Source organism: Lactuca saligna, chromosome 6 (genome assembly GCF_052625555.1).
Source record: "Lactuca saligna cultivar CGN05327 chromosome 6, ASM5262555v1, whole genome shotgun sequence".
Classification (NCBI taxonomy): Eukaryota; Viridiplantae; Streptophyta; class Magnoliopsida; order Asterales; family Asteraceae; genus Lactuca; species Lactuca saligna.
Window position 1 is genome coordinate 94,723,822 of NC_136422.1, and position 15,170 is coordinate 94,738,991.

General features: G+C 34.6%; 1 protein-coding gene across 1 annotated transcript; it reads right to left on the reverse strand.

Moving 5' to 3' along the window:
* Positions 1 to 722: 722 nt before the first annotated feature.
* LOC145003207 (type I inositol polyphosphate 5-phosphatase 2-like) lies at positions 723 to 9,517 on the reverse strand. The gene is made up of 12 exons (XM_078962335.1): positions 9,366 to 9,517; positions 9,173 to 9,272; positions 8,777 to 8,872; positions 8,321 to 8,399; positions 8,107 to 8,211; positions 7,322 to 7,689; positions 6,957 to 7,191; positions 6,205 to 6,340; positions 5,350 to 5,534; positions 5,053 to 5,161; positions 4,625 to 4,773; positions 723 to 1,112 (listed from the first exon to the last, which is right to left on the reverse strand). The coding sequence occupies exons 1-12, from the start codon at positions 9,393 to 9,395 to the stop codon at positions 935 to 937; spliced, it is 1,770 nt and encodes a 589-aa protein (XP_078818461.1). The 5' UTR covers positions 9,396 to 9,517; the 3' UTR covers positions 723 to 934.
* Positions 9,518 to 15,170: the final 5,653 nt, after the last annotated feature.

Below are 15,170 nucleotides of genomic sequence, written 5' to 3' on the forward strand. Positions count from 1 at the left end.
GTGAAATAAAAACAAGAATAAATGATCAAAAATGTGCTGAATGATTAGATTAAAAAAAAAACTCTAGAAGAGTTCTCAAGGAAGGAACTTCTCTGTAAAAGAGTACAACGACGTTTAGGGTTTACACAAAACGTAACCCTAAAATGTTACATTCATGCACTATTTATAGACTATGCTATCTACCAGTTCCGAACCTGTACATGCTCATTTCATAATTATACAAAAGTAATAAGCATACATTTGACACAATACTTTCTAGACCTAATCGTTAGTTCTAGCCAAAATTTGTGTAGCTTGGTAGATTAAAACAAATTATGTGAAAGCTTTCACCTTATTTTATATAGTTTAGCCCAAAATAAGACGACATCAAAATTAGTTGAATGTTCAATTTAACGGAAGTGCATAATTTGGTACAAGATTTGCAGAAGTCTTGCAACATTTTTTCATGTGAACAGCTTATTTCATGCTCCTTTGAGTTAAAATGTGAAGAATTCGTATTTAGCTTAAATACTACCATCTTTATTTCTGAAAAAAAGGTTAGTTATTCTTCTTGGAATTATAACTCTTAAGTTTCTTGACACTATGCCGCCACAAGCACAATATATAGTAGCCCGTTAGGGGAATGCATCAAAGCATATTTCTCATAACGAGTGAAGTTACCCTGATCGGAAACTCACATACTACAACTTCTAAGATTCAAAACTTTTACCGTTTCAACAAAATATACCAATATACTTTTTTTATTTACTTTTAAGATTCTTATATAAAAGGGGTAAACTTATGAGTTACTATATTATTACAAATACATGTCGTAACTAACTGTAGAACCACCTTCACATGAATTTATAAAACCAACATCAATAATAATCTCAGCAACAAACAAGAATTTGGAACATAAACCTCTTTGCGATCATTTTAACTCCTCCATGAATGATTATATCTGTATGAATGGAATGGTCAAATCAAGAGCTCGACGAATCTTTGTAGGGTCAAAGACCTCAACCACAATCGAAAAAACCGATCTAACGGGCCGATGATCAGACATTTGTGAATCCACACTTTCGTAACGAAGTTGTTCAATTCCTTTTCCCTTCCATAAAATACGATCGCACCTGCAAGGTTTTATTGTGAATATTAATATTAAGTAATCACAACTAGCAATGTTTTACTATTATGAAAGAGGGTAAATTATATAATAAAAAATTAGATTATTTTTAAAATTATATATATATATATATATATATATATATATATATATATATATATATATATATATATATATATATATATATATATATATATATATATATAAGGAGAGAATGAATTTAGACCGCTTATTTCGAATCTGTCGCTTAAACACTCTAACATACTGGAATGACCGAACATATCATACTCATATATTAATATATATATATATATATATATATATATATATATATATATATATATATATATATATATATATATATATATTCATATTCATATATGAATAAGAATGTGTCCGTTCACAAGTGATTAATCGTATTTAAACATAGTGTTTGGTGGCGGTTAGTGGTAGTGGTGATGGCAGTGACACTGATGATAGCGATGATAGTTACGGTGGAGAGGACGGTGGAAACAATAGTGGACATGGTGCTGGTAGATGTAGCAGAGGTGGTTGTGGTAGTGGTAGTGGCGATGGTGGTGGCAATGAGGATGGCGGTGGGTGGTAGAGGTGTTGGTGTCCATGAAAGTAGCAATGTCAGTGGAGAAGGTAACGGTAGAGGTGGTGGTGGCAGTTGTGGTGGTTGGTGGTGGTGATAGGGGTAGCGGTAGCGGTGACAGTGGTGGTAGTAGACGTCGACACATTGAAGGAGGTGGTGGTGATAGCGGTGACAGAGGTGGTGATAAGTGGTGGTCGAGGTAACGGTGGCAGTGGCAGATGTAGTGGTAGTGGTAGATGTGGTGGAAATGGCAGTGGAAAGGTGGTGGAGGGGAGGGTAGGCGGTGTATTATTATATGAACTAGGTGAATCTCGATGCGTTGCCCATACTACAACAATATATTTGAAGTCTCTACAAATATATTTTTTTAAATATATCAATGACGTTGTTGTTAGCTCTTATATAATAAATTTTATAATAAGTTGGTATAAACATTGTTTGTTTTGAATTATATGATAATGTAGACGTCTTTTAAAGTTTATAATCGCAATTATCTCAATGGTCTCTACATGCATTTTATTTATGAATAAAATTAAATATAATATATCGCTTAATGATATTTATAGTTATTATGATTAATTAATTTTAAAAAATTTATTTACTTAAAATTTTAATTTATATCATTGTAATTATTTAAAACATCAAACATTGTTTTTTTTTTAAATATAACAATATAATTTCTGTACATCACGTTACTTTTAACTATTATTGCTGTAAGTTAACGTAAAATAACGTTTTTGGAAACTATTGAATATTTTAATTTAGTTTCAAAATTTTATTTTTTTTTTAAAACTTATTTGATGAATATGGTTAGTTTCTTTGATTGAAAATTTTAAAATAAGAAACATTTGTTTTTTGTTTTTAAAGATAACATTATAATTTATTATATAATATTAATTTTAACTATTCTTATTGCAAGTTATTTGTAATCTACTTATTTGAAAATTCTTAATGATTATAAAAAATATTTTTATCGTTCTTTTGTTAATTTAAAATAACAATTTAGGTTTAACACTATAATTTATAACTTTTAACGATGTATAAACTAATCTCTCGATTTTCTTCAAGTTTAACTGAAATTTTGATTTAAATTAACCGTTTAACATATATTGAAGTTAATAATTTAACTATTTTTTATAAAATCATAGATTATATAAAAATTGTAACTTTAAAAAGACAATTGTTAACATACGACAATATATTTTGAACTTATAAGTTAACTATAATATATTAAAAAGTTAAAGTCATAATTTTATAAATAGTAGTAAAATATGATATCTTAAAATTATAGTTTAGTTAATTTATGATTAGAATTTAGTTTTTACATTAATTTAACATTACTAACCAATTTATAATAATTACTAGAAATAAATTGAAAAGTCATGTAGGATACAAATGCATGTGATGCAAGTAAAAATACCTATTTGATAGTTATACTAGGCGAATGTCCACGTATTGCACAAAAACACATATATAGTTGAAATATTTACAAATATATGTTTTCTTAAATATAACAATAACGTTGTTGTTAAATTTCATATAATAATTCATATACTAAATTGATATAATATATTGATTATTTTGAATTATATGATAATATATATATATATATATATATATATATATATATATATATATATATTATAATTGTATAATTTCAACTGTTTGAATGACTTCAACGCGCGAGTTACTCATGAATAAAAATTAAATATAATATATGGTTTAATGTTATTTATAGTTGTTATTATTGTTAATTTGTTTTATAAAATTTATTTGTTTAACGTTTTAATTTCTATTATTATAATTATTTAAAACATCAAACATTATTTTTTGATTCTAAATGTAATAATATAATCATTTATAGAGTTACTTTTTAAATATTGTTATTATAAGCTATTTTAAGTTACTTATTTGAAAACTAATGATTATAAAAATATCTTTAGGAAATGTTTTAGTTAAAAATTAAGATTATAATTTAGTTTTTGCATTTAACACTATAAATTATTACTTTTAACTATTCACAAATTATTTATTGGGTTTTTTAAGTAGAACTGAAATTTATATTATATTTAAGTTGACACTGTAATGCTATATTTAAATTAACAATTTAAGTATTTTGTCCAAATTAATCAAAAGTTGTAGCTTTAAACTGATAATGATTTATATACAACTACATATTAAATCTAATAAATTAAGTATAATATGTAAAATGTTAAATACATAACTTTATAAGTAGAAGTAATTAAATTATTTTAATATTGAAATTTAGTTTATTTATGATTACATTTTATGTTTGATATTTTTTTAACCTTATTAACCAGCTTATAATCATTATATGTGTGTGTGTGTGTATATATATATATATATATATATATATATATATATATATATATATATATATATAGAGAGAGAGAGAGAGAGAGAGGTATACTCATTGAGATTATAAAAAATAGTGATTTTGAGATTCAACCTCAACCACAAATTTCTTATTTGCCACTCTAGCCTCTGATATACCGACACAACGGGGAGTTTATAATCATAAATGAATATGGAGTGTGGGACATTCCCTTTTTCCTCCACCGTCTTCCCCACCACCACCCCGTCATCAACTGACGATACTACTACAACTTCCGCCTATGGGTACGTGGGTATTTTATTAGAAAGAAGAATAAAATTTAATTCTTTCATCCATATACTGGACATTGAGAAATCAACGAAAGGTTTCGCCATAATAAAATTCAACTTTTTCTTAGGAAATTTGTAAGAGGATTGGACACATGTAATTTCAGTTTGTAGCTTTAGAAAAAGAGTATAAATATTGTCTAATTTTTAATTTTTTTTAACTTTGTCATAATATGAGACATATTTTGCCTTAAAAAGGTTGTTTGGTTGACCTTAAAACTGTCAAAACGTTCACATACCATGCTGGTGTTCTTCTTTTCTCCTCTTCTGTTGGAGGTTCACCTATATAGTGATCTGAATTGATTTTATACTTGTAAGTAGGTGGGAAGTTGATAACACCTTCCTTCCATCCCTCAAAGACACATCCACTTCTTAGCTCTTTGCATAACTGTCATTAATATTCAACTGTAACTATTTTGGATGATTAAGAGAATAAGAGCTTTTATGTCTTTTGCATGGCTTTTATGTCTTTTGCACAGATTGGAGACCGATAGAGAGTCTTTGTTCCATCTTTTTGGATATGATAGAAAATTGAAAATGTTGTCTTGTGAAATTGCATTGCACATCAAAGGAAGTAGAAGGTCGCCATGTTTTTTTATCGCCTAATAAATAGATTCCTAAACACAACATATGCTAAACGTTATAAACATGACTCTAATTACTTTACCTGATCGTTATATAGTAGTTTCTCCCACTGCTTTAAGGCAACAATTTTTCTAACGTCTGAGTCTGCCATATTGATACGATAATTCAAATCACCAAACCAGAATATCTGGCTGTTTAATTGAGAAAGAACGACTTAGTATCAGAAGTATGAAAATGAAGCTTTCCCGACTAGATCCTAACTTTTTTTTTTTACAAATCTAAACTATTTTCATATATCCACATCATATTTTGAAATATTACTTAAACCATCGTTTATCTAGCATTTGAAAGAAAAAAGAAAAAAAAAACATGGCCTTACTCATGAGATGGAATTGTTTTAGGTTGATCGTGGTCAAATGCCGACAAGAAATGAGTACGTCTCATGATTTCATTAACATCAGAGTTGCGCCTCCCATCATCCCTGTCCTTGTGTCCGGAGGACAAATGAGAACAAACGAAACATATACGTGTTTGATAAAGAGACATGCTAACGGAAATAGACCCCTGAACCAAAAACTTTCAATTACATTCTTCTCAATAAGAAGGTCTAGAAGCAAGAAATAACAATGTAAGTTCATTTATTTGTGTGTTATACTATATTACATTCTTATTTTCGCTCTGTGGCATTACAACCTTGCAACAATACAATAGTGTACTTTTCCTTATTTTTCATATAAAGACATTATAGCATGAAAGGTCTACCAGTTACAGTAGTCTAGTTCTAGTTAGTTTATTTTCATGACATTATACTTCGAAATCTAACCACTTATAGCAACATAAATTGGTTTCAATTTAAATGACATTGTTATAATTGAGTAGATTTTCCAAATTACAATATACTAGGAGGATATGAGTGTAAATTTAAGTTTTTTTCAAATTATGGCATTATACTTTGAAAATTTCTAAAACGATATGAATGTACTTTCAAAATTATTTTTTAATTAGGACATTAAACATTAAAAAATTTACACCAATTATAGGAGTGATAATTGTTTTTGCATTTGTCTAATAGTTCTATAACTTAATATATTTTTTCATAGTTGAATGTTCTAATAGGAGGAAAGAAAGGTATGATGCTATAATAAACAAGTTAATTGAAGTATATTGTTAATTAATGTGCACATACAAAGACTTCTCATCATGGGTTGATTCAACAAGATGCAAAAAAAGTTACCTTATTTCCCATGTAGCCCATTAGCCCAATGCCAATGGGCGTTACTTTTACGTTGCTGATATGCCTTCTCAACCTTCTACGAACCCAAATCGAAAGGTATATACCCACCATCTGCTTACTCACGATTCGCACATACCTAATACATAACAAGTACTTTTGGTTTAGTTTGGTCTAGTACTATTAAGTTTAATTTGTCATATTACAAACCGATCTGTATCAAATAGAGTTTAAATGAATTAAGCTAATTATGTTTTATATATTCCTAAAAAGGAAATTGTTTATTTTTTTTCATATAACCGACAACATGTTAGAAAATACGAAAAAGAACTTACAACTTCACCATTTTATCAATATAGCCACATCACTATTTTCTATATTAAAACATTATACTCTTTGAACCGATTCAAAAAAGTAACCATTTTTGTTGCTCATCTGATTTTGAAAAATGGTAAACACATCCATGCATGTACTTCCATCATTATTAATTTCTCCACAAAACTATTAATTTCTTTACATTTTACTATTATGATAATAGATCAGTTGAAGTGATACAATATAACCATTTATTAGCTAAATCGATACAATTGTCATTATCTATACTTTTACAATTATATCAAAATAGGATAATGGGAAAGATGTTTTTCATAAAATATGTGTAACCATTTAAACACTACCAAAAATTGTTAGACAACCAAATTCCATAATCTAGTGGAAATACAAGGTATTTTTTCCTGCAAGGTTGAGAAACATACCTATCAATTTTCCGACCACTTGTTATCGGTAGATTTCCTTGTTCAACTTTTATTCCGTCCACGAGAGAATCATCATCTTCTTCCATCAGTTCTCCGGATAAATCATAGAGAGAATCAACAAGATCAGCCCTCTCTTGTTTCTCCGTCCAAAGCAAACCCATGTCGCACGAGTTATGACGCACTATTCTCAAACCCCCCGTATCAACCACATGGCCTTGCGGACCGAAATTGTTAGCTGTCAAGTAGGAACAAGAATATTATGGTTAGTTGTGCTAGCAAAAGTCAGTGTAGGATACAAATACTCTATAGTTCAATTGAGGAATACAATTCAAATGAATTCATTGAATACTCCAAGTGTCACTTACATTCATGTGTTAACCAATCTTTACCAACTTGATCCGGGCTACTTAGCACTCTACTTAAGTTGTTACCTGAAAAACAAATATCTTGTTTTTTATCCAATGTGTATTCGGGCCAATCGAGACCGTATAATCCTGTTAACCATGTAATCTCTTTCCTTTTGGGATCGGTGATTTCTGTCGTTGATGGGAAATCCACATTGCTTTTGATCTCGGCAACAGGAGAGGTCGGGGCACTATAGCTTTTAGGTATGTATTCAAGTTCTTGTGATTTGTTAAGAAATTTTCGAATGATTGCCTCCCATTTTATAATCGGTGCTCGAGTCTCGGCTCCTAGGACATTCCCCGCGTTCAAAGGAACGACTTCTTGAAATCTGTTAACCGAAATTTCTGTTAGAGATTCTGGTTTTATAAAAAAAAAATTATTTAAAAAAGAAATTCGAACTTATAAAAAAAAATTTTAATTCGGATGCATCAAGTGATAGATACCTTTTCTGATAAAAAAAATCGATGTATTCTAAACATTGTCATTATCAATAACGACACAACAATACAACACATATGAAATTTGTCTACATTCTTTTCTTCAACAGTTTTATTATATTGGAAATAACCAAAACGTGGTTATATTTTAATTCGTTGTTTTAATCAAAAGCATCGTGTGAACAAAAGATATTAAATTTCGTAAGAAAGAAAAAAAAAATCTACAAAACTTGACAGCAATGTTACAAAACTACCACTAAAAACATAAGTTGCCTCAAAGTAAAATTAAAACAATAACATTACTTTACCCGAGAATATATACGTCAGCCGGTTGGTGCATACTAAGCCAATCGTCGACATCATGGCCATCAGGAGGAAGCCTTCCCGCAACATTCCAAGTCCCGATCATTAACCTACAAGACATGCATGTGTGGGTGTTACAATATAATATATATACGAATATAAATTTTCAAGAATTGTGACTTTGATAAAGAAGCAAGTCTATTAAATTTATAGCCGAACCTCAGATCTTTCGTTTTAATACAATGAAGATCCTCTGATTTCCCCCTTTTGTGTTTTACCAATGGTTTTGCAGGCGTCACTAAAAATGTACAACCATTAAACGTGCTTAGAAAAGCCCTTTAGCAACGATTAAGTACGAATTTTATTTGAAAATTAAATTAGGGATGAACTACAATTTGGTCACATTAGGACCCGATTAATTAGCGATGGATTTGCAATGGACTGCAGGTGTATCAGATTAGCGAGAGATTGATTGCGGATTATCGATCGACATATTAGAAACAAAATAATGACAGCTCAGCAGATGGACGAATGTCAGCATTCTAATACTGAAGTAGCATTGTTTTGTCATTAATTGAATATTTATGAAGTATAACATCTACTGCTTTACATTTGCTTTTGATTTTCATTTAGTGATTAAAACAAATTAATTTACAAAAAAAATGAGATAATTACCATTTGAGGCTTCGCTCGAGCATGTAGACATGTTCCTTTGTATTCTAGGAGAATTCTCCTCATTAAAACCCACATGTCCCCATTTATGAGAGGAACCTGCAAAACGTTCAACAATGATAACTAAAAAGTAAAACTTCAACTTTCCTAGCTTTGTTACATATGTAGATTAAGTTGTACTATGTTTTGCATATATTTGAAATAATGGCACAAAGAATGATTTCAATGACATCTAAAATGCAACTTTTCTCCCATCACTAAGATAGGACAAGGGCTAGCCTCACTAAATGGCCTTCTCAACATCATGATCGAAAATAGCCCTAGAAATCTTCTCAAGTCCAAATGGTAAACTCACCCTAAAGCTAGAAAAATTAAAGATTTTTCATGATCAAAACATACCATCATCTTCACTTTCGTTATCCATTTCGTCTTCACTAAAATCATTATTCTTTGGATGAATATTTAACCATTTTTTCATCACAATTGACGGCCAAAATGCCTACAAAAACGCGCATCCTTCAAACAAAAAAACCAAAAAAAAAAAGAAAAAAAAAATCATCAAGAAAACCAATAAAGTCTACTCAAAATATACCACAGATCGTTTCCCTCTTTGAACTTGCATGCTTCCAAAGAATTATCAAAAGCCCGGAAGAAAGAGATGTGAACTTTAAGAAACAGTTGAATGTGAAGTTTATTTAAATGAATTCACCGTTCCAGAAGCCATGTTTATATAAATAATTTTTCAACACGGAAACTCACAAAACTCAACTTGCAAGAAAAAATCAATATTTTGGACCTCGCTTCAAAAAACCTTACATGAAACATCACCATCCTTTCAAATAACGATATAAAAAAGCCAAATAGCTCCAATACATCACTTTCAAACACATCTGATGAGATAATGTAGTTTATGTAAGGTCACCAACCAAAACATTACTCAAATTAGGATTTGGGTAGACAGAAAAATTTATAACATGTTAAGAATGTATTCAATCAAACCCACTTGACAAAATCAACATAATATAATGATTACAAAGAAAGGGTTATTGGCAACAACGTCGACAGTTGTATTTGTCGATAGGCTTTTCTTTGTTAGATAATAATTAGATTTCACGGAGTGAATAGCAGAAGCGTTTGGCAGGAGTTCAACATGCACAACATCCCGATTTTCTATTTAAATATTTATAAAATGTTGTATTTGAGAAAAAAAATATATCATTATATCACTTTTCAGTTAAAGTGATATATATAAGAGTTATAGTAGATGTGAATACAAACCTGTGGATATAAAGAACGTCAAAAACATAAATCAAATAAATAAAATTATCAATTATTTAGAAACATTGTAAAATACATTCTTACAAAAATAAGTTTACAAAATCAAAATATAAAATCCGTATGAATGTAATAATAGTTATATCAAAAAGTAGACAAAATTATCACAAATATATGTATACATTTACCAAAAGTCATATATTTTAGTTATGATAGAATGACGCCCCAAACAAAATAATCCCAAATAGCCTAATACTTCCGATTCCAGATTCCCCAGGTCCAATTGTGCTTTTGTAGCACCTGGTTCCTGGTATGTATCTCATTCAAGTATTTTTTTTTTTTTTTTTTTTTTTTTTTTTTTTTTTTTTACATTTTGGCATGGATTTGGCGAGTTGAAGGCCCAACTCGTCGAGTCGGCAGCAAGACTCGACGAGTAGAACACTCCATGCAGAACCCTAATTGTGTTGTGAAGATCTAAAGGCTTTTTTGTGATTCTTGGTGGTTTGTGGTGGCAAGAAGGAAGGAAAAGCTTGAGGAGCCAAGAGGTTGGCCAGAGGAGTCAACCTTGTGCATCATCTACAGTTCTTGGAAGGTATAAAGTCAACACCTTGCTTCTTCTTGCATTAGATCCTTTTTTGGGGAGATTTAGGGGTTGCCTTTGTACCCATGGAAAGCCCCATGCAACTCAAGAGCTTATTTTAGGACCATTTTAGCTCAAAGTCACATGCATGCACGTAAAGTTCGTAACTTTATGTGCTAGATTGATCTTAGGAGCCTAGATCTATCATTTGGACAAGTGTTGTACATCAAAAATCGGGAAATGAGACTTGGACAACCTCGAATCGACGAGTTGTTCTTGGGACTCGGCGAGTCCTAGGCTTGACTCCCCTTTTCTGTTAGGGTTCAAAGGAACCCAGTTGAGTGTTAGAAGGGTTTTAGAGGGTCCAAGGGAGTGACCCAACATTTTGGACTCAACCATAGACCTCGAGTTCATAAGACTTGACGAGTACATGAGCAGAATCGACGAGTCCAAGGCCATCTCCCAGCAAATGAAGATGAACTTGATGAGTTGTTCATACAACTCGGCGAGTCAAGGTCAGGACTTATTCATCAGTTGAAGATGAACTTGGCAAGTTATTCATACTACTTGGCGAGTCGGATGAAGGATCGTTCGAGGTTCGTAAAGAAGGAGAGCTCATCGAGTCATTGCTAAACTCGATGAGTAGAAGCATGAATGAGGGCAGTTGAAAGGATAGAGACTCGACGTGTTGGCGGCCCAACTCGGCGAGTCAGGTCAACTGAAAGGTGACTTTGACTTTGACTTGGTCAGGAGTAAAATAGTCATTCCCCCTAAGAGTAATTCTCAGTGTCTGATTAAGTGTTTTATGGATTTATAGTCGGAGGATCATTGGAGCAACAGTCCGACATCTGCCGATCAGCTTTTCAGCAGTCAACCCTACGAGGTGAGTTACCTTCCAGTAGCGGTGGGTCTAAGGCACCAAGGCCGGCCCACCAGTAGGAGTCGTATGTTAGATGACTGTCTTTGTGATATTCATCTAGGTTTTGCTACTACCTGATATGTTATGTGCTATTATGATATGATGTTATAAGTTAGTAGCAGTAGGGGAGATAGTCCCCAAGATTTTCGGTCGATAGGGTCAAAGGGGGTAGTCATACCCAGTCATACTAGATAGAATACAATTATGTGTTACATGTTATGTGGTAGTAGTAGTAGAGGGATGAAATAGTCCCCAGTATCTGGTCGAGAGGACCGAAGGGGAGGCTAGCACCCAGATATGCTAGGCAGTATCCAGTCGAGAGGATCGAAGGGGATGCCAACATCCGGATATGCTAGGCAGTATTCGGTCGAGAGGACCGAAGGGGTAGGTCGGGCACCCAGATATGCCTGACAGTATATGTATGTTATGTGATTATATGGTATGTGGTAAGTTGGGGGAACTCACTAAGCTTCGTGCTTACGGTTTACAGTTTTGGTTTCAGGTACCTCTTCAGCAAAGGGGAAGGAGCTGACGCGGTAGCTGCACATCATACACACTCTCGTTACCTTCCGCGTTATGAGATATTATGGGATTGTACTCTAACATGATATTATTTTCAGTATTTGGGTTTTCAGACATGATACATTGTTTATGAGATGATATGATTTCACATTGTTACTTATAAACGTTTTGCAAATCCATTAATTAAAAATGAATTTTTTGGACGTGAAATTTAGGTTGTTACAAGTTGGTATCAAAGCCCTCGTTTGAGGGATTCAAACACACCCTCGAGGATGTCTGGACTCAAACTGCGGGATTAAAAGATTTTTTAAAAGAAAATGGTTTTCTAAAAGCTAAGTTAAAAAGTTGTAGGAAAGAACGAGGTGTGTGATGTGTGCGACCGGCCGAGCTCAAGTAAGTTTTTCCCCAAAGTAGACATAGAAGTTTATGTTATGATTATCAGTTTCAGTAGAACAGCATGCTAGATTAGGACTAAGGGATCTAGGAAGGATGCCTTATGTGCCTGTTATATGTGCTTTTAAGCTGCATTATAATGTTGATAAGACAGAGATAGGATAGCCTGCTTAGGTTATGCCTGATTATAGGAGCTTATATCGCATGCTAGTACAGTTTCCTGTTATGTGGATAGGATTGCTTGAGCTTATTTCCTTATTGTCTGAATACTTCATGCTTTCTGCTATGTGGGGCTCCGAGTGATGGGAGTTAGATATTAGGTGGGTACGTTAGGTCACATGCTATTAGGACTGAATAATCTCAGAGTGTTGGATTTGACCTTACTGCGTAGCTCTTGTTTGAGTCCTAACCATTGCAGGGATGAGTTCCTTACTCGAAGGATTATCTAATCCTCATGGCATGTGACTTTATCCATATGATAGCTAATTGGCATTGCAAAGAGGCCTTCAATAGCTGAGGACCAGTTTAGTGGAGTTAGAGGTACCCTAGGGCAAGCCTAGGATGAGAGTAACAGAGATCAGCAGTAGTAGAAGGGACTTGGTGGAGTCAAGGTAGTTCTTGAGGAAAGTACGGATAGATGTGGAAGGTAGTATGGGCCCGTACTACTGGAAGCATAGGATCCATACTTGAGTCGAGGAAGGCTGAGACAAGACTAGGAAGCATGTGATAGTTGTGATACCTCTAGATGTATTAGTATCACTGACAGTTGTCATTATGTATTGTAGAATGGTAGTGCTATGTCCGAGGCCAGCAGTTGGCAGTTCAGGAGAGGGATCGGGTTTGGGTTCAGGTTTCAAACTAGTGGATGAGAGGCTACGCGAGTTCATCACGCCCGAGATCACTAGAGGCATCCTTGATGCGACCCCGGTCATCTTTGGGTTGATCAAGGAAGGGATTATCGAGCTGGTGGAGGATCGCCTCAGGGCGTTCAGGAGTGACATGGCGACCAGCCAGCCAAGATCACGGATATTGTCCTTTAGGGACTTCAGGGGAAGTCGTGAACTGGATTCCCATGGGGCGAAGGACCCCATTGTGGACAGACGGTGGATTGCGGACATGGAGTCTGCGCAGTTGACCAGCTTCTTCCCCGAGGGGTCGAAGGTGAGATATGCAGCAGGGTGCTTGAGAGACGGAGCCAAAGATTGGTGGGGCCCGGTTGGTGACTCTTTGGGAGCCTCAGTTATCGAGGCTATGACATGGCCAAATTTTGTGACCCAGTTCAGGGTTGAGTTCGCACCTGCGGTGGAACTTCAACAGTTGGCTAGGGAGTTTTTGGATATGAGACAAACTACAGAGACTGTGGCGGAGATCACCGCCAAGTTCCGGGAGAGGGCGTTGCTGGTTCCCTAGTATATCGGAGATAAGGACATGAGGAGGACCCACTACCATGACATGCTACGAGCCAACATTCGGGAGCATGTCAGTTTTTTAGCTTGCCCTACCCTAGATTCCATGATTTCCAGGGCAAGAGAGAGGGAGATTGACCTGGAGCACATCGGAAAGAGGAAGGCCGAGGAGGGACAGATGACTAGGGCTTCGGGGAAGAAGCCCAAGGGATCAAACTGTAACATCCGAAAAATACAACCAATTTAAATTTTTCAAAACAACCCGATTGTTCATTAAAATGTTTACGAAAAGGTTTTCAATACAGATCATTAGAGTATTCCCAGAATCACATTGCTACAATCATGAGGAGCGGTACGATTACGCCTTCGCCTTGCCACGGTCTCTTAAAGAACCTGAAAAACATTAAACCACGACTGTAAGCCCGAAAGCTTAGTGAGATACCCCCAAAATACCAACCACGCATACGCCCTTCCAGGCTGCGACCTTCCGGTCCAAAACATATAAAACATACATAACATAACAGAACATAGAACAGCCATGCATATCGGGTCTACTATGTGACTGATCCGCTGTATCGGGCCTTCAGTCCACCGGATCCATCCTCCAGGTCTAGTCATGTCCTTCGAGTCTACAGTGGGGTTGGTCCGCCCGCATCGGGCCTTCAACCCACCTGGTCCACTCTTTGAGTCTACAGTGTGACTGGTCCGCCCGCATCGGGCCTTCAGTCGGCCTGGTCCACTCTCCGAGCATCGGCACGTCTGGTCCGCCCTCGTGGGGCCTACAGCCTATGTGGACCGCTCGCTGGGCCTTTGGAACAACCGGTCCGCCCTGGGTATCTTGGCCTACAGCACAAAGCAGGACCCGCCTCAATCCATCTCCAGTCCAAACAACCATGTGCACAAAACATACATTCATATAACAGTCATAGTCAACAAACCGAGCAAGCAGATCACATAGCATATCATTACCCTAACCGGGTTACCGACCTAACCGGTCACTAGCATAGTGTCACTCTGTATATCGGGAAACTGACCTTAACAAGGTCTCCTAGCATGTACCATCCTAGCTACTAGGTTGCAGACACATCAAACAATAACATAATAACCATATCCGAATCTCAATCCAATAAAGGGCCGGCCTTGGTGCCTTAGACCCTGTTGATATAGTGAGGATAACTCACCTCGAAATTGTCGGCTGAAAGGATAAGATCCCGCTGCTCCGAACTCTGACACGAACTCCTCTACTGAACATCAAAACATACAACTCAATAAATACCCTTAATTACCAAAATACCCCTAGAA

Bases quoted from the DNA above. Each gene is read 5' to 3' on its own strand.
- LOC145003207 (XM_078962335.1), bottom strand. From the start codon at position 9,395: ATGCAAGTTCAAAGAGGGAAACGATCTGTG. The intron at 8,873-9,172 runs GTATGTTTTGAT...AACGTTTTGCAG, and splicing joins TAACGAAAGTGAAGATGATG to GTTCCTCTCATAAATGGGGA. The intron at 7,690-8,106 runs GTAAAGTAATGT...TTCGGTTAACAG, and splicing joins GCTGACGTATATATTCTCGG to ATTTCAAGAAGTCGTTCCTT.